This window comes from Calidris pugnax, unplaced genomic scaffold (genome assembly GCF_001431845.1).
Source record: "Calidris pugnax isolate Ruff unplaced genomic scaffold, ASM143184v1 scaffold70, whole genome shotgun sequence".
Classification (NCBI taxonomy): Eukaryota; Metazoa; Chordata; class Aves; order Charadriiformes; family Scolopacidae; genus Calidris; species Calidris pugnax.
The window spans coordinates 1,466,683-1,491,129 of NW_015090862.1; the positions used below are offsets into that span (position 1 = coordinate 1,466,683).

At 40.4% G+C, this 24,447-nt stretch overlaps 1 protein-coding gene across 2 annotated transcripts; it reads right to left on the bottom strand.

The window, feature by feature from the left end:
• Positions 1-730: 730 nt before the first annotated feature.
• On the bottom strand, positions 731-24,085 carry IREB2 (iron responsive element binding protein 2). 2 transcript variants are annotated; one of them, XM_014944671.1, is made up of 22 exons: positions 23,312-23,330; positions 22,613-22,702; positions 19,234-19,399; positions 17,913-18,050; positions 15,635-15,856; positions 13,906-13,975; positions 12,598-12,781; positions 11,977-12,116; positions 10,987-11,158; positions 9,534-9,634; positions 8,951-9,067; positions 7,771-7,930; positions 6,764-6,899; positions 6,008-6,092; positions 5,234-5,390; positions 4,845-4,969; positions 4,465-4,569; positions 4,072-4,214; positions 2,795-2,942; positions 2,584-2,706; positions 1,754-1,939; positions 731-1,142 (listed from the first exon to the last, which is right to left on the bottom strand). In XM_014944671.1, the coding sequence occupies exons 3-22, from the start codon at positions 19,314-19,316 to the stop codon at positions 1,032-1,034; spliced, it is 2,706 nt and encodes a 901-aa protein (XP_014800157.1). In that variant the 5' UTR covers positions 19,317-19,399; positions 22,613-22,702; positions 23,312-23,330; the 3' UTR covers positions 731-1,031. The 2 variants fall into 2 exon arrangements, with proteins under 2 accessions (XP_014800157.1, XP_014800156.1); XM_014944670.1 differs by lacking the exon at positions 23,312-23,330 and adding an exon at positions 23,970-24,085 and having other exon boundaries at positions 735-1,142.
• Between the last annotated feature and the right edge of the window lie 362 nt (positions 24,086-24,447).

A 24,447-nucleotide genomic window follows, 5' to 3' on the forward strand; every position in this document is an offset into this window, starting at 1 on the left:
AGAGTCAGATTTGTTCAGTGTTCTGGGAGCTTCAGCAGAGGAATCTGCTGCTGGTTTGGGAAAGCTGTAAATGACCAGCACATTAGAAAGCATTAAAAGGCAGCATGGCTGCCTCTACTATATTAGACACAGGTCATATTTAAAGCAGAGGAATTTAAACAGTTCTAATAAATGTTTTTAAAGGTTAAAGTACTACAGGGAGGTACTTTGTCTGATGATATTGCAGAGAGTACAGTGAAACCTCATGTCAGAAATGACAAGCTGCATCCTTGAAGCAGATGTGACAAACTTCAGTCGAAGGACACTGCTGGTTTCCAAAAAGCTGGGCTGCTGCACTTAACCTGCATGAACAAAATAACTGCAAGCATTTTTTTAAATGCAGAAATGTTTCCCATAGTTTAAACACACAATATTTCATAGCGTGAGCAGTTTTACATCTGGATCCAGAGGAAATATAATCCCATAATAAAGGTAAGAAAGTCATGGTCTGTGATACAGGATACTGTGGGCCTCACACGGACTGCTTTTTGTTCAGCACATAACCTAAAGAGCAAGAAATTCAAAACTGAGTTTTAAGCACTGGATGAAAAAAAAAAAAAAAAAGAAAAAAATTCTGTTTGGCCTTTAACAATCCATACCATGTGCTACCCTTAAACCAACAAACAGCAGTACAGATTTACAGTGGGAACAACTGCAGAAAATCTTACATAATAATCTTCAGCACAATCAGTTTCAGATTTCGCATAGTTTATTTACAAAATGGTCTGATAAAACATCCCCTCCATACTTACAGCTCTCTGCCACAATACACATGTTGATTTTAGCAATGTTTAATAGCACCATTAGAATATTATTTAAAATCAGGAAGGATCTCGTTGCAGTTACAATGATTCACAATCTTTTACATCCATGGACGAAGTAACTTTGAGCACACTAGGACTGTTTGCAGTTCCACAGTACAGATTCCTGGGTTCACACAAGGCATTTTCAGAATTACCAGTTATGCAAGGTACCCATAGAGTCAGTAGCTACTATAAGAATCTTCGAGCCACAAAGTTTAGACTTCCACCATATTTGTAGAGAGTTATCTCCATATCGTTTTCAAACAAGGCAATCACGCTGAATACTTTTCCAGTGCTTGTCTTCAAAACAAAAGCAAAAAAGAGAGACCAATTAAGAGTTTAGCTTTCACTTCCCCTCCCTTAGAATGTTAACATTCTAATCCCAAGCTTTGTTGAACACAAGCAAATTCAACCTGCTCATCTGCCACGTCAAAACGAGACACTGCTGGGGACAGAAGGCTTATTTTACTGCAGTTTAGATCCAGCTGGGAACGTGCTACGCACCTATTGATAACAGAAAATGCCATTTTGCTAAGATGGCACAAAGTACATTACCATGGGCACATAGTTCCTTCACACAGAAGCTGAAGCCTCTCAAATAGTTGCACCCTTGTCGTTTAAAGGGTCTGAATGAGAGACGAGACTCAACAATACAGTGCCCACTGGGGGGAAACGATGCCCAAGAATTTCAGGTTCCACAATAAGTCACACAGAAAGAACACGTGCATCTGTACTTTGGGAAACTTCAGTAGTCATGATGAACCTCAGGCAATACTATAAGCTTACATTCAAAGAGAATTACGTTTGTGTTTTTTCCTGCTTTCAGTCATGAGTATTACCTTCCCTTTCTGTGCTTTCAATCATCAGCACATTCAATAGATAAATTAAAAAAAAAATTTTTGCAGAGATACCTTAATATCCAGAGTCATTCCGGGCGACAGCTCTGGAGGGAACAATATAGAAAATTGCTCTCTGCCAGTGAGACCCAAAGTACTTGGATTTTCCCCAGGAAGAAACTGAAGTGGAGCTATGCCAATTCCAATCAACTGACTTTTATGAACCTTCTCATAGCTCTCAGCGAGGACAGCTTTAACACCCTGCAAAAATACAAGTCATTTTCTATTTCAGTACAGTAGTCAGAGTGAAATGCAAAAGCAAGCTTAAAATACATATTATGTCCAAAAATCTTGCAATTCAAACTGAAAAGTAAATCGAGTGTGCTTTGTAGAGTCCTGAAAGTAGGTAACGGTGTTTAGCTTTACAGCTCCAGGAAAGGGGGTAAGCCAGAGCAGGCCTGGACAGCATGAAATGGGGTTTGATAACAGCTGGTGACCAGGCTGTAGTTCACAGGCAGAAAATCCTAGCCCAAATGTTAATTGCTTCCAGTACATCACAAGAATAAATGGCTGACTCAGAATATATTCTGAATATTTGTGGAAATTAGTCTCCACTAGCTAGATATTTAATACCCCACAGAGACCAAAGAGAGGTCAGCACTAGATAAATGTCTAATTTATCTCAAAGGCTGGAGTCTAAGATGGTAAGTTACCATCTTAGTTAAGAAACTCAGATTTATCCTGATTCATGATGATATTCTATCAAGATTCTAGCAAAGAAATTATTGAGAAGTATCATGTTAAAGACTGAGGAGAGTTTCTAAACACATTCATGCCCTAAACTAAATGTGTTTTTCAGAAACAACAAACACACACCCCCAAACCCCAACAAAAACCAGCAGTACCAGTAAAAAGGGCCCCTTTGCAGCCCAGTCTCTTGAGCTACCCAGTCCGTACTTCTTTCCTGCCAGAATAATTACAGGGATGCCTTCTTTCTGGTACAGCTCCGCTGCTTCAAACACGTCTAGCTGTGGAATAACAAAGTGAAAGAGTCTGAGTGAGTTCTAAATCCACATCACAATTTCAGAGTAGCTACACAAACAAATGGATTTTTACCGTTTGTCCTGATGGGAAGTGAATTGTTTTAGGAGCTGGTTTTCCTATGAACTTATTCAGAAGCTTGATATTTGCAAAGGTACCTCTTGTCATCACAGCATCGTTACCTCTTCGAGCTCCATAAGAGTTGAATTCACGAGGTGTGAGTCTGGAATTAAAAGAATATTTAAAAGGGAATTGGTCATTTTTAAGATTATCTGGTTTAAAACAGTATTATGATTTTTATAATTACTGCAGCATCTCTTAAGTTTTCAGTGCAAGACATAAAGAACTATTCATCCAACAAATTTAATAATTATAAATTACGAACAAAATGTGTAAATTGCTGCTAGATTATTCCTGAGGAAAGCTGCCATTTTAAATTAATTTTCTGTGACTTCATTATAAAGAGCTACAAGCAGCATGGTACTTACAGAAGAATTATGGGGCAACTGTTCTAGAAAACAAGCCTGGTTACTAATCCTCTTACCTCTTCTAGCATATTCATGAACAGGCGTTACACCAACAAGACAGATTTACTTACTTATAAATCAAATGACCATCCTGGGATTAAAGGCCCATTAATTCTGTTTTTCTTGTAATACTACTCATTCAGACGTTCATTAGAAAGAAGAGTCCACGCCACAGTCTATTACCCTGTCCTGCTTCACGGATACTGTAAAATGCTACATCTCTGCAACACAACCTGACAATGTGATTCCCAAAACACTCGGCAGAGGTGTGCCACTGACTGGCTCAGTTCTTCTCAGAACTTCAGGGGAGGTGAAAGGCACCCACTATTGCTGGAGGGTGCTCACTGCTGCAGCGCTAAGTCAGAGCACCAACCACATGCAGTTATAAAACTGGGCTTCATTTTTTAAAATTGTCTGTTTCTAGAGCTTCTGATCTGCTCTGTGTATCTCTGTCTGCTCTTGAGGCCAACGGCAGTAACAGTGACCAACCTCACATTAACCTGATTTGTAAATTAGTAAATTATTTTTCCTTTGGCACGCATTTGGCAGTGGATGTTACTGTAACAACAGCTGTGAGAATGCCTTCTTCATGTCTCAGCTGTTTGTTGGAGCCTTAGACGGAGACTGCAAGAAAGGCGATGACTGGGATCACAAGACAAGTGATTACTTATTAATGCCAGTAACAGTTACTATTTCGCTTATCCATGTATTATCTCCACTTTATGCAGACAGGCATTTATAAAGGAAAGCAGCAGCACTGATCATTATTTGGCACGTGAGGCAGTTCTGACATCGTTGGAGCTGTCTGAGATGAGAAGTCCTTACCCTTTGTTGGTGAGATACTTGGCAGCAGCACTGCTCCTTGCAATGCTTCCAGCAGGGGATATGTGATCTGTTGTTACAGAATCTCCCAAATAGAGCAAGACGTGGGCGTTTTCGATCGGTTGCGGTGAGACCGGTTCTTTGGCCTAAAAGGAAAAGGGTGGGGAACAACAAAAACAAAAATAAGAAACACCTTTTTCTTCCAAAATCCTTAGAGACATAAAATGTATCTGCAATACGTGAAGGCACATGATGTCCAGGCTCCACTCAGTCTTTTAAATCATATTTAAAAGACTGAAACATATTAGTGATTGTTACTTAAACACTGAAGCTTTACTGGAATAGCTATTCCTTTACTTAAATGTAATGCATATAATCTGAGTTCAATGTACTTACAAGTTTATCAAAAAAGGAAGGACATCTGATATAAGTAGATTTTAAATCCCAAGGAAATAGAGTTGACTCAGGTGCTTCCAGTAAATTCCATCGTTTGTTTCCTTTCTACAAAAAATGAAATTAACCAAGAACAACAGAAAAATTGGTTTATGATCTTTTTACATGCTGAAACCAAAGACTTACTGGTGATTTTCTTTTTCATTTCTCTTATATACTATGAGTTACCTTATTGGATATTACTTAAAAATCACCACCCATCTCAGTTCAAGTCCTCCTTTACAGTAATAGAAATAACTGACAAACCAATCACATTCAACTGGGAGATATTATAAAGCTACAATGAAATGCAATCTTTATGTAGAACAAAACACCATTCCTACCTCCATTTTTTCTTTCAATTCCTTAAACATGGATGATATCACACACTCTTCCTCCACCGTGTGAAGTTCTCTTCGGGTGGGCCAAATATCTCGTAGGTAAATACTTTTGCCATTAAAGCCAATGCCTGAGTAAGATTTTAAACAGAAAAGTAATTTTGAAGAAAATATTAGACTTTAGATTTATATTAGAATATGTGTATATTAAAGTCTTCAGAGATAGTACCAGATACGCAAAGAATTTCATCAGTTAAGTGGATGCTTTGCTTTAGCTACGAGCAACACCAAACGTGAGCTTTCTTTTCAAAGAAATGCGTGCTGAAACCCATGTGAAGAAACCTCTTCTACGTATCCATTAGATGCAGAAATGGAAGATGTAAGGAAACACTTACCCAAAGGCTCTGTTTCAAAGTCTATTCTAACAGTGCCTGCGATGGCATAAGCAACTACTAGCGGTGGAGAGGCAAGGTAGTTGGCACGGACACAGTCGCAGAGACGACCTTCAAAGTTCTTTGTTCCAGACAAGACTCCACAGGCAATTATATCACCCTGAAAGGCAGACCCAGATATATTTTTCTAGGACTTTCTGGTACTTTAACAGCTTGTGCTATTTTTTTGTTGACTAAGTCAGATGCACTTCTAGCATTCCACTTCAAATATTTATTCTAACACTTTATTTAAAGATATTTGGTTCTCTCCTGCTACCCTTTGTCCTTCTCCTCCTTTTCACTCTTTACCCTCTGGATGTGTCCTCCATCAGTGCAGTGAGCTCCTCTCCTGCCTTTTATTTCTTCTATTTTTTTCTGCCTCACAGGAAGAAAAACACTGCAGCTGTTTAGACACTGCTGGTTAAAAATCCCTCAAACACATCGCTCTTTAAAACCCTCCTCTTCATTTATGATAAAACACCTACACTTTGCGTCCTCTGTAAGAGCAGACCCAGACCCTATGAATTTATCTTGTAATTTATATCTGTTTGCTACAAACAGTATTTATTACGTTTATTCTACATAGCAATGAATTACCATGGCCTCCCTCTGACATGCAGATGTGCAGAAACACCACGCAAAGTCCAAACCAACAATAAAGTATATTTTACTGTATTTCTTGATCACTTAACTGGGTGACAACTCTATTTCTGTATTCAACAAGCCTTAGAGCTTTACCTGCTTTATTGCATTCCTGATGGCTTCTGGCAAGGGGGCAGTGTTTCCAACACAGGTTGAACACCCGTAACCGACAACCTCAAACCTGCATTGCAAAAACACAACCAAGTAGCACATTAAACAATCACAAGCAATTTGTTCACAAAACAGCTTTTTCTTCTATTACCAATCACTAAGTTGATTCTTTTTTTTTTTCTCCCCTCTGATAATTAGACTTTTTAGTCTAATTTAGGAAGCAAACAGGAGACACTACATCTCACTGATGCAAGCAGGAAGAAACAAGGTAATGTTTTTGTAGTCAATCAAGGTAAGTCAAATAAAATATCTCAAGATGTTAGTTCTGTAAGTAATGGGAAAACAAAGGCAGTAACATTCCTCACAGAGCACAGCTGAATTATGAACATAATCTAATTGTTATTGCTACAGAGCAACCAAAACCATGCTAAACAACACATGACAGCAGCACCGTTAACACTAATATAGATGCTCCCAACAAATCTATATCCAGCTTCCACTTTTAAAATATATAAACAAGTGCATCCTGTCTTCTAAGACACTTACAGTGAAGTAGATCACTACTGAAAAAACAGAGCACAGATGAGGGGAAAGTAGTAACTAAAAGAGTAGTTAAAATGACAATCTAGTAAGTTAAAAACCAGCCAACCCAAAATGAACAGCAACATATTTATCAACCTGTGTAAACCCCCTGTGTACTACTTTCCTAAAAGGAGCAACGCAGCAGGAGTCCCAACTCACCCAAGCTTACTGAGGTACGGCAATACTCCACTTGAACTGAGGTAATGTGTAACCATTCCACTGCCGGGCGATAAACTTGTTCTGATGTAGGGCTTAACCACCAGGCCAGCTTCAACAGCTTTTTTGGCCAGGAGTCCTACAACAGCAACAACAAAAAAAAGACAGTTTTAAATATCCCTTAAAAGAACATCCATATGGTGCTGCCTTAGTTAAAATAACCATTTAAAAAAACCCCAGAGTAATGAGTAAACCTTCAGTTTATTCAATTATTAAGGCAACACTTGCCTGAATTAAGTTTCTTAACTCATAACTACAGGAATGGGAACAAAAACCTGATATAATTTAGATACCCACTTTTTTTTCTAGAAGAAAAATCTCTTTCCCATGTTCTAGCTGACAGTGCAAAGCTATTTATTCTCCTGATAGAGGCCACGCAGCCTCAAAGGGAAGCTTGCCTTGGCCACAGAGAACCTCTAAAGAAGAGAACAAGGTCTGAGAGAGGATTAGCTGTTCTGGGAAAATTGCACACAGCTTGCAAAGGTACAGCACATGCTCCTGAACAAGTGGCTGAAGCACATGCAATTGCTCAGCAACATGGATTTTCTTTCCAGAACCTGTAGCTAACTATAGTTCCAGCTACTGTCAGCCAGGACGCAGTCAGAGCTAAAGCCCACCTCCTGCACCAGTTGTGCTGCAGTGTGCGTCCACCCGAAGACAGCCCTAAAACTGGTTACCTGTTGAAGTACTGCCAAATGTAAATATTTTTAATTACTATCATTAATATTGCTTTATGACACAAATTTTGAGATTGTATTACTGAAAAGTAACTTTCATCATACAACCTCCAGAACACACCACAAGGTTAAAGCTAAAAGTTTACAGTTTCAAACCATTAGATCAAGTCATTACAGAGAACCTACCCAAGGAACCTACCCAAGTGAGGGTAAAGGCTGCGTAAACATGGGAGCTCCACTAAGATCTATTTATTGTCACTGGTCACAACATACCTGCAGCCAGCATGACGGATGGATTGCAGTTGTTTGTACAGCTGATTACTGCAGCAATGACAATGCAGCCATGAGATAGCTTGTATTCATTTCCTTCATACTGAACGGGTACAATGTCATTCTGTTTCTCAACTGCAACCTGAAAGCCTTTAACACCAGACTAGAGGACAAAAATACACATTAGCAGTTATTACAGTACAGAAGGCACGACATTACAGCAAGGCCAAGTGAACCCTCATTTTAAAATAATCCACAGCTGTCCCATTAGGAGCCCTTACACAGATTTCCAAAGCAGCCTCAGTTCATGCCTCGACACTCATTTCCTGCTACACATGAAAGAACAATCCCTTATGAGTACATGTCTAATTCTATACAATACTTGTTTCTGAATTAAAAGTGTGCCCCAGATTTTAATTGTAAGAGGATCATAACTAATTGACTACGTCAATTAACATTTCACATCCTCCAGCTCTTCAGCACTCGGCCATCCTCCAGAGGTCCCTTTCAACCTCAGCCACTCTGTGATCCACGATTTCTTTCCCCAGTGCAACTGCTCATCCTGTATTATACACCTCATTACAAACCAGAAATGCCAAAACCAACAGAAAGAATTTTAGAGTACCCACGTGTATATGTTTCTAATACTGCTGCCAGACTTGAACTGTAATGATAAACACTAAAAATGAAAGATGCATTCCTGCACGAGCTGCATTCTTAGATACCTATGCATATTCCCAACCAAAAATATCACCTTCAGAGCAAAAACATTTCCTCTGTTACGTCAAGTTAAGCTGCAAGCAAAAATCACTTGCTAAGTAAAGAATTCAAAGCACTGATTAGCTAGAAATCTTGGAATTCTTTCTGCATCTCCTTTAAGACACAGTGAGTTTCTGAAAATGAGAAAACATTTCCCAACCTTACAGCAACCTTACTTTAAGTTTTACCTCCCTAGCAATCTGAACCGTGAAATTAAGGATTTTTGGACATTTCTGTTTCTTACAAACACCCCTATGATTTACTATCCTCAGGATACTTGTCAAGCAGGAAAAGAGTGTCATTGGATAACCTGTTTATATAGGAGTAAGTAGGGCTCAGCAGGTATGCAAGGTATAACTAACATAACATTTATTCACACAGATTACAGAAAGCAGTTTTTGAAGAGTACATCAGTTGTACTAACCTTTTCATTTAAGCAGGCTTGGAAGTCACTTTTCATGTTATTAACAGCCACTCTGTCTTGGGACCTCTTGGGGCCACTGACATACGGGATTATAGAACTTAGACTGATTTGTACTACCTAAAAGAAAAAGACACAGAAAAGCATGCATTATCAATCCCAGCCCAACGTTACACCAAATGTACTCCCGAGACATTCAGGACCTCTTCTGTTTAAAATATGAATGTTCTGAGACATTAAAACTCTGGGCTTCCATTTTCAAGACTGCCCACTGTGAAAGGATACTCATCTTATTCAGTTTTAAGATTTTCCCTAACTTTCTACCACCCGTAAGACTTCTCTGATCACTGAAGAGTGATAGAAATTCAGTATGTTTGGTATGTAATTTAACTGACATGAACATTATTGTACTTCTTTCCCCCATCCCCTTTATATTTTGCAGACATACTCTGCTTCTCAAAATTGTGAGTTAGTAAATACAACTTTTGTTAAAGCAACAAAAATTGCAGTGAGAGACAATATTGTTAAATTGGCATTATTTATTTATGAGCGTCAAACACACAGAAACAAGTCATTTCAAGCATACCTGGGAATACTCAGGTTCTCTGGAAGAACTCTCATCATTTCTAAATAACTTCACAGCTTTAAGATACGCTTCCATGACCTCAAGCTTGGTCTTGTCAAAACCTTAGGAAGGTTAATTTCAAACACAAGAAAAGTCACATTAAATAAGTAAATAAATCAAACCTCACAATTCTCAGAAACGAAGACTGTTTAGGCATGCCATCCAAAGTATGTTTTTCAAGGCACACCACTTCCATAACCCAACCTCCAGGAGATATTCAGGAATTATACACAAATTAAAATACTTTTAATAATTTTTTTTTAAGATTAGCTTAACTTTCCTTCTTATATCAAGAACAAAATAAGCTGTTCCAGCTCCAGCAGTTGTAACTCTAATGAAACTTACAGATTGGTCCCTGAAGTTCATGAAGCTTTTTTCTGTTAAGATTTACTTGTTTAATACAGATCATGTACTTAGTTGATATCAGCCAGTATTACTTGCTACTGTTAGAAAATGTTTCATTTACTCTGCACTAACCAGACAAAAACATGTTTGTTATTTAATTAAAAATGTTTAACTCTTATTTGAAAGTGACAGATTTCAGTGTCATAAAGTCTTACTAATGTGAATGGGCTTTTTTGGATATCTGTTACCCTGTGGCTTTCTCTTATTTGCAGTAGCTTGATAAGGAATTTACATCCTTCTAGCCTAGCTGGAAATGTCAGTGAAATAATGCTTCTCAAAGGTAAAAAGTCATTGAGAAAAAAAAATAAATCAGAAATGTATTGTGATTTGTTTCGCAGTTTCAGTTCTCTCTAGTAAAGTAATCATTTTAGATTTTGGTTGGGTAGGGGATCTGCAGGTGGTTAAGGGATTCATTCTGTATCGAGAAAATTTATATTCCATACACTTTTCCAAATATAAGTGAGAATTTTCTTAATACTCCTCTTTTAAAGGTTTGCCTGTGCTTTCAAAACCAAGGACTCTGGGCATTGATAACTAACACGATGGTAGTAAATCAGGTCTTAGACAAATGGACCAAACTGGACACAAACCTCAAAGGCAAGTGAGCTTTCCACACGCCAGTGCTGTGCACACAGGAGCTACAGCCTCACTTAAACACAGGGGATACGCGGAGACAAAGAGGCCAGAAGAAACTGCAGGGGCCAATAAAGCAGGTAAATAACTGGGACCCAACTGCCACATCCTAAGCCTCCCACAAAACTAGCCAACAGCAAACGTGTGCGGCACAGTGGTTGTGGCATCACTCAGCTGCCTGAGATTCTACAGGATAAGAGCTATAGCCAAGTATATCCTGTGAGACAGCAGAACGTTGCACATTAAATCCACATCCAAACTCTGCAGAAAATCACTGCTTAAGAACTACAGAGTTTTAACCAAAAAAAATGTATTACCATATACCATATCTAAAATGCTATTACAATGAATGACTATATTTTAACTTCATCTTTACCTGTATGCTTTAAGTGCTTCAATGTCACATTATCGACAGGGAAAAAGCTCAGAATAGCACCATATTCGGGGCACATATTTGCTATTGTGGTTCGGTCTGCTACAGACAGCTGGGAAACCCCGCTCCCAAAGAACTCCACGAATTTTCCAGCCACATCAGCTTGCTTCAGTTGCTGTTTAAAAGAACACACAACAGTTGTCATGTGGAGAGGTACAATGCCAGCAATGTTTGTTGCAACAGTTCACAATTAGCGAGTCATGAATATTTAAAACAAAAAGCTGAAACCGTAAGGCCCACATTTGCAAAATAACCCCAAGCTCCATTAACATATTGGGCTCTAAAAATCTACACTGAAAGCTGACAAAACACATCTCCACCTGCAGCTGAGCTCTTCAGACTTCCTAGTGGACAATGGATACACGCTTCTTAAAGCATCCTGCCAGAGAGAAGAATGTATTTTCAAAGCAATCACAGCTTGTCAAGGCTTTGAGGCCAGCTCTTCACCTACTACAGCAGTGACAGATTGTGCCACCCTGGCAAAACCCTGTCTTCAGAAGATACATCCTCGAGTTCTACCAGCTTGCAGCCATAGCCAGGCCTTGCATCTTGCAGGAGTATTTCAGAACAAAAAGAACATCCAGAACAAGCTTCTGAGCTAGAGAAGCAGCCTACGTGCTGTCAGCAGGAGAAAAATGGAAAACGGGGCTTCTCTCCCCTGAGCTCAACCCTGCACATATAGTTTTGGGGTATTTTTAACTATTTTTTAGTGAGAGAGGGCCTGTAAATAAACCCCTACAGAGGGAAAAGAAACAAACCCACTACTTTGGAGGACTATTAAATAAAAAATGGTTACAGATTATTTGTATCTTTCTGCACTGCCATGATCAAAGATATACTAAAAATACTCCCAGCATTTAATTCAGTTCTCAACCACCACTGGTAAAACCTGCAACAAACTTCTCTTTCTTTGAAAAGGCGTCGAACTCTTACCTTTGTAATGCTTAGAACAATATCTATGGACGTAGCGAGCGGGCTGGCCGTGCCTGTCAGCTCACACCCAACCACCTCGGGCAAAGTGAGAGTAACCGGCATTCCCAGCATCACCGCTTCCGTTTCAATCCCCCCGACGCCTGGAAGGAGAATATTGGGTTGTTTTTCATCATTTTAAGTAACCGACACAAAATATGTTGAGGTCCTAAAATCTAATAAGATCCTAAAGGCTACAGCAAGAAACATAGAAGTTCTCTGTTAAATATTTGTACATAACCAATAAGATCAAGTAAGACTACTTCTGAAGTAATGCTTCAGCCAACTAGAAAGTATTTGATGTCTAAAATTAACTGTCCAAGAGAAAACAAGCCTTCACACTAATTTTATACTGCATGTACAAACAGCACTAATTTAAATATCTATTGGATTTGGGCTATTTTTTCTTTAAATTACATACAAAGAAGCGTTAGTTGAGATTACCAGACAAAAAGCATTCTGAAGAATAATTCAAGGCAGAGTTTGTTATGCTTGAGATTCAAATATCCAGTAGGAAAAGAGTATTTCTCAACAATGCTTTAGTACAACCTTTCAAAGTGCTATGGAGTGAGTGAACATACTTACCCCAGCCCAAGATACCCAAGCCATTTACCATGGTTGTGTGAGAATCTGTGCCAACCACGCTATCTGGATATAGGAAATCTTTCACTTCAAAAACAACTCTTGACAAATACTCCAAGTTAACTTGGTGCGCCATTCCAGTCTCGGGTGGAATTATGGAAATATTCTTGAAAACCTTTGAACTCCACTGTAATTTTTACAAAATGAGAAAAAAGAGAGTTGCATTTTTTCTAAGGTATATTAAATTCTTAGAACAGAACTAAAAAAGCCAAAACTAATATGCAATAAACCAGTACTTGCTATTTACAAAGGCTTTTGCTCATTTGTCAAACAGAGGTATGTGATCCCCATGGACTCTGTACATTCTTAACCATCAACAAACCCATCCATTCCACTCCTGTTGAAGGCTGAATCAATAATTCAAACCCACCTGTCAAAAGCAGGGCTGCATAAATCTTACCTTCCACTTCACACAACAGACATCAAGCACAGCTGAGACTATTATTTAGACAACAGAACCTAAGCACTTGTATTTATGGCAGAACTTAGCTTAGGTTTTACGCTCTTGGATGAGGCTGAAGATGCAATTTTAAAAAGTGTCTTGTTACATGCAAACTCTGGATGCTAGATTTAAAAAAACTGACAAACAATCTTGTAACAAGATTCAGCTCTGCCATTTCCCTCTTTAATAATGTAAAAGCTAATTTGCAACTCTCAGATACCTATATGAAGAGATTTTTAGAGCACTGCATGGGATTCCTAAACCATGTGGATGGGGATCACATCCCAGTGTTGCAGATCCCTGGCTGGCAACACAGAAGCCAGTATTTGCCACACAAGACTTGCATTAAAAACGAGTTCACTGGCACCAGCATCAAGCTTGAGAGCAGCAAGGTCTCCACACCAGCCTGTTCAACGCTTCCGACTTCAGGAAGATTTGTAACAGAAGTATGGATAAATGAACCTTTTATTCAGAAACCCATTGTAACCTAAAGCACTGAGCTCATTAAAAAGCCTAATGCTTCATAAATACCTACTTTGTCCACTACCTTCACGTTGACAAGAACCAAAGCAAAGCAGTGTGAACTTTTTCAAGTCAGAATTACAAAAAGGTATCTCCACTCTAGTGTCAAGTGACACCTAGATTTATAACTTCTGCTGCCTAATAATTTTTAGATTCAAAGTCACAAACCATGTTATTAGCCAATTTTCTGTCCCCATATTAAATCCAGGTTTAAGAGCCTGACATTTCCAAATGCTCTTAAAAGAACCACAGCCCAACCCAAAGCCCGCAGGTACACACAGACATACCTTAAAAAATTGAAGCCTCTCTCTATTTCTGCCAAATTCCATCTCTTGATTTTTCAATACTGTCTCAGGCCTAGGAAGATATCAAGTTTACAAACACTGTCATAATATATTTCAAATTACAGAAGAACAAGTTGTTTTTTTCACTTGTTTGATGAAAGACTCATTTAATCCTGCGGCACAGTTTGAAGTGGTTTACTAGAACAAAGATAATTCCCTCCTTGCAGCAAGCTTTCTGTAAACAGTGAAAACTGATTTCATCTGTGTTGTGCTTGAGAACAGGTTTATTCTAGGTACAGTTTGCCTAAAGCATTTGATCTCAAAAATATTCATTTTAAGAGATCTATTCCAAGCATGTATCATAATACACCAAAGCTTTTCCCCCCCAGTCAGTAGGTCGCACACCTCAAGATTCGATTTAGTAAAGAACAAAGATGTTCACTAATTCGGGAAAAAAGGACTCTGCTTTCAGTACTAGTCCTTTGGCAGCAGAGCAGAGCATCAGGGCAATTGTAACTATCCTCCATTTCTGTTTTTTTGCCCCCAATCCATGATTTTTTCTTCACAAGTATTCATCAGTACAGTCTCATAAAATAAGACATCTTTTCTTAATTAGGTTTTTTTTTTTTTTAAAGATACTGACACTTATTATAAGGGAGTAATTCACAATTTAAGAGGAATAACCTCTGCTTTGAGAAGATGACAAGGAAGGAAACACACTTGTACCAGGAAGGAAGTCCTCAATTTTCTAGAGGTGTATTTTGCATCATGACCCTTCCCTTTCTTCTCCACAGAGTCAGGTCAGAGGCTACACTGCTCTGCGAAGCCCCGAGGGACAGTCATCATTCATGCTGCGGCTTAATAAATACCACTGCTGGTTTGCTGTCAGAACATGGCTGAAAACATCCCTAATCCTGCATCCCTACACCTGTACTGAGCAGGAATATTTGCATATCTATAAAATCACCAAGACAATCAGTATTATCATACCACTGTGGGATACAGATTTGATCAGCTTTTAAATTCTACACCTGTCCAGCACAGAGAGATAGGGATCTGAACCGTCTCTCAGACAGAAGAGGTGGCAGCTGAAAGAGGAGGATGATTGCTTATAATTGTCATAGATGGAACGGTACGCAATGAGAGGTTAATAATATTGAAAATCTGGAAATGGCAGATAGATGAGGTTCCCCCAGGCCATTATACACCGGCAGGATATTCATTGAATTTCAACTCAATGACAGATGGACTGTGAAATTCCATAGAAGCTGGGGGATGATGTACAGCCTAGTTCCTAGGTACTCTTTAAGAGCCAGAGACTTTTGAAAAGTTCTTGCAGAAAAACTAACATTTACTTTTAGAAATAAATCAATGTTTTATTCATTGAAACATACTTTGTAACATACAGAGGATTACTCCTATGCTTTGTTGTCCTTTAAGGAAACTAGGGAAGTCTCAACATTTAATTTAAAAATCACAGCCAGGAGTCACACAGTTGGCCACCTGCACTCTGTTTAGTAAAGCCCTTCTTGTATAAAAAATAAAGTATTGTAGACTAATTCAAATCTGCCACATCAGACCTTCTTCTAGATGCTGAAACCAGCCTACAGCACACGTGAAGAAGAGTACGAAGGATGTTCAGAAAAAAACCATCACATCTCTATGAACTGTCACAGGCAGCACTGAACAACACAGAGGGGTGCAAACAATTAAAAAAGGGAAGCTGTCATACTCAGGCACGGGCTGGAGGTGGAAAGGACAGAGGATAGGCGTGTTCTCAATCTGCGCAGAAAACTGTCCTGAGTTGCGACTCAGATCCGCGGCGCCGCAGGGCCCCTTGCAGCCCGACTGACCCCGGCACGGCAGCTTCCGCGGCTGCGCTTTCAGTGGAGAGAGCTTTGCTGTTGGCTTCTGGGAGTCACCACCTCCAGGATTTGGAGCATTCTGTATTGCACTGTAACATTAAATAGAACAATAATTTAGACGTTAAGTATTTTGCTCTTTTTTCCCCTCTTTTTTTTTTTTGCAATCCCTTCAACAGATTATAAAATATTATCTGGGAAAAAAAATAGTTATCTTACTACGACCCTGTTTCAAAGTAAACTACCACTGGGTAAGCTTAGTTAAGTAATGTAGTGTGGTAGTAAGTGAACAGAACTGGATTGTCAAAGATTAACACCAGATAAACAACTCCTTCAATTTGTTCACAACAGACCAGAAATCTTTATAAGCAATGTTGCAAAGGCTAAACTTGGGGTTTAAAACTTGGAAGGTGTGGGCAGAACCTCATCCAAGTGCTGGACTTCCTGAACGTGTTTCTTTTTTTAAAGCAGTGCTGTACATATTCTGTCAAGTCCGCAGAAGAATGATTACAGACAAAGCTTTCTCAAGGAAAGAAACAGTTATTATTTAATTAGACTTTATATACAAATTTTCAAGGCTCAGATACGTTTTATACACTATTCAAATCAGTCAGAAGGAAGACAGGAAAGATTTTTTTCAAAAACTGAAGTCCATATAGCATGCAAGCCTCTATTTGTACAATAGTCAGCTGTTACAGGAGCGCAAAAAAAAGGCTGTTGTGAAAAATTAATGACTTCTAAACTCTCAGTATTTACCAAATCATGGATTTGTAATTAAAGCCAGTGCTTTCTTCTGCTTTAGTACCACAAAAAGATACCTAGTTATCGAATTGCAAGCTATTGCCTGGCCTCAGAGGATACCTTGTCTAAATCCCAACTTAGTCCCCCAGCCCCTGATCAGCAGGAGGGGGAAGCTGTACAAAAGCAGCACAAACCATCCTGCGGCGAAGGGTTTCTTATCACCGGGCAGCAGCTGCCCAGATCCTGTGAGCTTTCCAAAAGCCAAACTACAGCAGCAGGATTTATCATTACAAAGCAGCACGATGAGACCTCTTGCCAACACTTGGTCTTTCCGATAATTTTAGGCCAGCCTAATTGCAATCCAATCAGCTGTCCCTCCAGACACAAGAATGGATAGAGCGCAGAACTGAACAAACACGTATGCACCACCACACATGATTTGCAGCTTCTTCCTCTTCACTCTTCTAATACAAACCGAGCTGAAATCCTGTGTGCATTTGGAACATCTACAGAAATGACTCATACACCCATGGCCATTTGACCACAGGCTTTTTTTTTTTTCCCCATACACTTTTAAAATTCCCGAAGAGCTTAAGTAATTTACACAATTCTGCACAAGTTTGAAAGGTTCCATGGCGGAGGGGCTGGGGAGAAGGCAAAGGGGGAGCTGCATTATTTACTTAGTGTTTACTTCAGCAAACACTGAATAGAATGTGAGTTTTTCCTCTTCTGCAGTATTATGTTTCTAGCAAAAAGCAGCCCCAGGCTGTTTTCATTACATTACAGCCTGTCGGAAAAGGAAAACCACACTGTTAGCTTTCCAGTCCCAATACTTTTCCAGACTCCTACAAGTACACTTTTTTCTCTGCAAATACATGTAGCCTTCTTTAATCTGCTGTAAAATCTAGGCCTGTTAAAAAAAAATATTTAAAAAAAAATCATTGCTAAGCTATGGGCTGAAATGACAGTCTTTCACTACATCCAAGAGGATTGGAAGCTGCTTCTCTGGATCTGCAACAAGGCAGTCATATTTTTAAAAAGTTTTGTTTAACATCAACAGTAAGAACAGGGCAAAGCAAAATTACCAACTCACTCTGCCTAATTCTCTTAAGACCTATTATTTTCTAGAAACCATGACAGATCCAGTTATTTCAACAATCTCTTGGCCAGACTTTGGGTTGTCAGTCAGCTTCATCCTTAACCCCTCACAAACATTCTTTCTCTCCTTCAAGAATGCTATTTTATGCATTTTTATGCAGCCCTCTTTCAGATACCATCAGGTGTAGTTGCAGCGATCCATACATGACAAATGATTTGAGAGGACAGCCCCAAGACCAGAGTGAATCCATATTTTAGTATCAGACAAAAATGCCTGGTTCATCAGAAAAAAAAAATGAGGTACATCACCATTTGCTGAAATCAATCTGCAGAGAATGGTCGACAGTGAGATCAGTGGGGCAGGCAGGATTGACTTTCACAGGATCTCCTCCAGCATTTCTCACGGCTTCCCTCATGGCGGCAAAATCCACCATTGCTGGAATTCCACTAACGGACAGAAAAACAAAATAGTTTAACAACATTAACTCATTAAAATACACAAGCTTCTTGTAATTTTAACTTTATTTAAATCTAGATCTACCTACATTCTAGTTCAGATAATAAACCTCTACTATTCTATTCTATAAACTTTAAAGAACTTGAAACATTTGCAAAAGATGATGGACTTGGTACTCATTTACAACAAGAACAGCATGTCTAAAGATAACATACGAAATAAGAACGTAGAAACATCTCAAAGAAGAGAATTAATTTCTCTTTTGCTTTGCTGTGCTTCTGAAGTGTGATGGTACTTTACAACAAGACTAACTTTGAGATACTTATTACCTTTATGGCAGAACCTTGCCAGGCAAATAACGCTCATGCTAGACATTTGAACACCTCAGCATGTATTATTTCTCTTCCCACAGAGCCAGTCACTTCTGGAGCTGGTGGTGTTTTAGAAAATCATCCTGGTTGCTGTTACAGAGACAGGTGTACCCGAAGTACAAAACTGAGACAGCAATGTCTCTATAACACAGTACTATGTAAATCCTCCTGCCTTTACTTGCTAAGCAGAAGTTACCTCATTTTTATTATTATCACAATTCTTCTTTTTAATTATCTCACTTCTTGATAAATAGTTAATAAGTCAGCAAAACAGCCTAAATTTAATATTTGTAAATTGCTGAAGGACTGCCCTTTTAGCTATGCCACACTCAAATCACAAAGAAAGCTAATATCCTAAGAGACTTCTTTTAAATATATGTATTATTTATGGACTCAATTGCATTAAATATACTTGTGGAGTAAGCAATATTTAATCTTCAGTTATCTCAAGCAAGAATTCTACATATTTCAATGAACTGCCAGCCATCTGGCTACAGCCAAAATGTCACCACTTCCATTTGTGTTCTGGCTCTTGGCCTGTGAAGTGTTCCTTGCAGGCCAACAGCCTCAGCCTGGCCAGCCTGCACATAAACCAGGGTACCCTACCCTTGCATCACACGTAGTTGGCATGAGACATGTACTGGACAGCAGCAGCCCACAGGTTTCTACTGAGAAAAAGCGGTACCTCGGTATCAAAAGGCTGGGTGCTGCTGGTTTTCAAGCCAAAGGACTGGACATGGAACTCGGTGAGTTTACAGAGATTATTTCAGAGGTTTTGGTGCGCACACACTCCCTCACTTACGTGAAGTCTTGAAGAACAACTCTGGCAGGACAGAAGGGCACTTCAACATGACTCTGTTTTGTTTTCCAGTCTAAGATGTTCATAGCATCTGTTTCTTTCACTAGGAAGCCATCGCAGTTCCGGATACTGGATTCAAACAACACTCGTATGGAGTAAGGCAGAGTATCTAGGGTAAAGCAAAGCAACTGACTTAATTAGCACAACACTTCCAGCTCATACAGTTTTTTAAAAAAATAACAATCTCACATTTTAACGAATTCCACTTGGCTAGGGATTGGAAGGATAAGAGCTGCAGGAGCCTGCTTTTCCAGCTGCCTTTGGGTTTGATCTTCATTACACAATATGGAACATTATGAGTTGCATAATGTATACATTGCTGAAGATGAATTATCATATGGGATTTGAACAGAAGATACCAATGGCTTGACCACGCTGTGTTATGACAGTGACATTTAAGAAGGTATGCTATGCTGGCAGGAGAGAGATGCAAGGAATCTAGAGCTGGGATTACCGATCAGAGTGGGTGAAGAGCAACAACAATTAGAACATTCAAATTTTTATTTTTTTAAACCATAAGTTTCACCATTTCATCACTTGAGATATCAAGCCAAAAGCATCCAGTGTCAGAATAGTCTTTTTTCTAAAAAAAACGAAAACACAGTGATATGAAGACCATAAACTATTCTGTCAGTTGCCCTCAAATTAAACACATTTCATAAGTTTATAAGAAGACATTTCACTAAATACAACTTTAGTTAGTTTGTCACTGATCTGGATGAAGGTATTGATTAGAAGCTGCTTTCTGGCACAAGAAAATTTAGGGAACTGGAAATGAGAATGTAAAAAGTGGGATGAGAAAAGAGAAGCAGATGTCACTATTCACTGCAAACAAAACCATCAAGATTAATTCACATTTCTCCCCAAATGCTATTATTTTCAGCACCATTCAAGCAGGCAAATTACTTTGAGAACAGTGAGAAATATAAAAGATAAAGGTTAGCTGGAAGAAGAGGGTGACTCAATTTAGTTCAGACTTTTAAAAAAAAAAAAACGTTAAGATTTGGTGGCCTCAAACCAAACCCGAGGTTTGTCCATAAACTACTAATGTTGGATTTGCTGACTCTGTTCTCATCGCGTGTCTCTTAGATATTATCCACTGCTGTCTAATTAGACAAATCACCCAAAATAATATCAGAATGTCATTAAAAAGATACCTCATGAGCTGTAATGCCACCACTCACTTTATTTAAAAGCCAAGTTACCATAAGAAAAATGTTTTGCTTTTTCTTGGATTACAAATAGTAGGCAGAGCATCCTTACAGTGATAAATTTGAGTGCCCAATGGCTACAGAGAAGTGACTCCTCCTCTCTATTAGGCACCAGCCAGCTCACAGCTGCCATTCTTTGTGTAGTTATGGGCCTCCCAGGTACAGGAGATCTCAAGAAATGAGATCACATCCAGTGAAGGGCATTCTAGGATGGTTATGGGGCTGCTGCACCTGCCACACAGGAGCAATTGGGAGACCTGGGTCTGACACCCTAAAAGAAAGCCAGGTGAGCTAACTGTAGTCACCCACAACTAACAGGAACTGCAGAGAAGGTGAGGCCTGACTTCTAGGAAGCCCACAGTGAAAGGACAAAAAAAAAGTTACAAGGTGCAGGAAGGAACACTGTGACAGGATGGAAGGAAAAAGAAGTTCACAGGGAAGGTAGTGTGCGCAGGATCAAGGGAGGTGGTGGAACCTTCATCCTCACAGATTTGTGGAGCTCAGTTGAGAAAGGCTCTCCAAGTCAGCTCTAGTCCCAGCAAGAGCCTGGGCTACATCTCCAGATGTCCCCTCTGCTCTTTCTAGCTACCATCTTCCCCATAACTGAATACTATTTTAAACACCAGAAAATCAGATTCTCCCTAACAAACTGGCAAATAAATCAATTAACATTTATGTTAGTTATCTGATTAACTTAAACAGGCACTTATTGTCAGATTATAGTCAGCAGCCCCAATGCAGAGGGCAAACAGGTAAAACCCAAAATTATGTTCTAGGAACACAAGCAATGAGCAATTCCAGATGCTGGATTTGCTACCAGTGCTGTCCCACACTATGCCTAAAGATTTTTTTTGTCCTCCTATAGGAGGGCAAAGACACATTTAGTCTAGTCTATTGAGACTCCTTTGCCAAATATCTTCAGGAATATCCGCTGCTGCTCCAAGCTTTATGGCATATCTTAGCAGAAAGTAAGATCTTCTGTTTATATTTCCACTCCTGTCACAAGGCGTTTCAAAGAACCGCTGTAGAACTGACTAGTTTTGTAACTACCACACTACTGCTTCTTCCTGGACAAAGCCACAAGCAGAAGCATTCTACCTCCTTCTCATGTGCTTATCTGAAAGATTAACTTCATTATTACAAGTAGCAGAAATCTGCAAGAGCACCCAGCTGTTGCACAAAAGTTTCAGCAGCCATTTGTGCACATGGTCCCCTCTTTCTTCCCTTCAAACAACAGGCAAGCAATTATTGCAGCCAAATATGGGTTTAAAGTAATTTTTTTAGTTAAGAAACACATCACAAATTCTGTGAATACAGGAGAGTAATTCAGACTTTACAAATGGCAAAACTGAAAAAACATAACCCCAAATACCTTTAATATGTACCTCAGGAAAGTATTTTAGGAGATTAATATGAAGACAAGGGAGAGAATAACAAAAGTATGTCTTTATTATCTGCAAGAGTAAAGCCTATTCCAGCTGACACTGATCTATAATTCTCTCCATCTGCATGTACTCTTCTCCCCCTTCACATGTGCATATACTTTTTATTTTTTAAAAGGTACCCAGACACAGAGATCAAATAAAAGTGTTTTTGGCACATACCACTTAGTGTTATATTACATACCAAGGACGTGCTGAGATGAAGCAATTGTTTGAACAACTGCAAAACCTCATCTTTCTGCAGCAACTGCAGTAGAAGCTATGTTCTAGCAAACACAGTTACCCACTACCTGAAGCTGCTGGGAAGGTGAAACTAGAACACCAAGAAGCAGTAGAAAATTACGCTAAAAACTGTATCTATATTTTAAGTACTACACAGGAGTTCTCTGTCACTTCATTTTTTCAGAAAGAGAAATTACTGTGATTTGGAGTTTTGCTGAAAACTCCAGCAACATCGATACTTTCTCCCTCACTGAAAAAAAGCTACATGAAGTATTACCCCCTACCAACTTCTTAAAGCAGTAACAGATTGGAAAATTATAAACCTTCAAATATACCTATTATGAAACCACGTACACATGACTGCATCTCCTCACATTTTACAGCAGTAAGTGGTGCGTGTTTACTGCTGGTACCATCCCAATGCAAAGAACTAAGAAGTATCATTACCATACTTGGCGCCTCCGAGCTTCGAGACATTGTAGAACTTCTTTTGTGGATAGTTTCCTAATGCTTCAATTACCGGCTGGTAAGGGCTTCCTGGGGTGAGGGGGAAAGACACAAAAAAACAAACAAAACAAGTTACAGTCATAAAAGAATGGAAGGTTTCTCTGAGGACTGACAGAGGAGCTTTTTATTTCTGATTTTACCAAGACTAATGTTCTTCTAGGACTGTAAGTATGTCATAATATGGAAAGGTTTCTAAATGGATTGAGACACCTTATGGTGTAGATGTGTGACTAAGATGAATTTTAAAAGTGGCTGTAATACTAGGTATGTACAGGTCATGCAAGTAATCAGCACAGTCACACAGCTGAATACGTTTGACCTTTATTGTCTCAGTTTACCATCTACTAAACAGGATAAATGCACCTCACCAACTCAGATAAGAGATACAGGTCTTAATATAGTAGAGAACATAAAGCATTAAGTACCTTGACTAATGACAAGCAAACGAAACAAAAATAAACCTCATAACAGCTATTAAGCGGAGATAATAAATAACTTATTGAGAAGTAGTGGGTCACAAAAGGAACGTTTTAGTACAATTACTAACAAACTAAAGGGATAGTGCCGAGGCTATACTCCCTCAGGCCTTAAGAGCTTCATATAGGATAAGTTTAAGAAAATAAAATCTAGATTACAAACAGCGGGGAAAATGGTGTTGGTTCTGACATCACCGAGCTGCTCCTGCGAGCACAAACACCGGCGGCTGGATCTGCAGCGCAACACAGACCCTTTGTCTGCCGTTTGCTTTGATCTTAACACACCACAGTTAAGACTTTCATTGCAAAGCCAACGCTGCATCCCCAACAGCTGACAACAACTGCGTCACTCCAAACAATTAGCGTCACCCCCCGCAAATTAACCCGAGTTTAGGCCTCGACCCTACAAGCAGGCAGCTTGAGGGCACGGCACCCCTGCTCGCCGCAGCCTTTGCGACGGAGGGAACGGAAAAAGGGACAAAAATGGTCGTCGAGAATAACGGGCGGCCCGGCGGGACGGGCTCACCGCCGCGGGCAGCCGCCGGGCCCCGACAACAAAGCGCCTCCCGCCGCGGGGGCAGCGGCCGCCGGGGGCGATAACGGGCCCGAGAGCCCCGGGGTAACGGGGGGGGCCCGCCCCGCTCCTGCCCGCCCGCCGCAGGCCCGGGGCCGCGCTCCCGCACAAAGGGGGAGGCGAATCGCCTCACACCGCCGGGGGCCGCGCTCCGCCGCCGGCAAGCGCAGAGGAGGGGAGGGGGAAGGCAACGGCCGAAGGACAGCGGGGGTCCCCTGAGGACGGCAACGGGCCCGCTCCCACTGACCTGGCCTGACAGGGTCCATCGCTGGCGACCATATTAGCTCTGAGGGGAGGGGAGCGGGGGGCCGGGGGGAGCGGGCCCGGGCGGGGCGGCCCCCAGCTCTCGCGAGACCGTGCCCAGCAGCGCCCAGCGGAGGCGGGGCTCTGGGGGTAGTCTCGCGAGAGCTGTGGACTGCCCGGCCGTAGCGCAGAGGAGAAAGGGACGTGAGATCTCGCGAGGCTTTGCCAGGAGGGAGGCCGCCGGTTCTCGCGATACTGCCGAGACCGATGACGGCGGCAGCGGGGGCGGGGCCGCCCTCCGGCGAAGCGCCTCGAGGCGGGGGCGCCTGCGGGCCCTGCGCGAGCGTGGCCGCGGGCACCGCCTATTGGCCGCCGCCCCGCGTGACGTGACTAAGAAGTGATGTCGTCATTCTCTCACGTCAGCCGGCTGTACCCTTGCTCGGCCCCAGTGTGTGATCTCACGTGTGGCTGAGCCGCTCTCC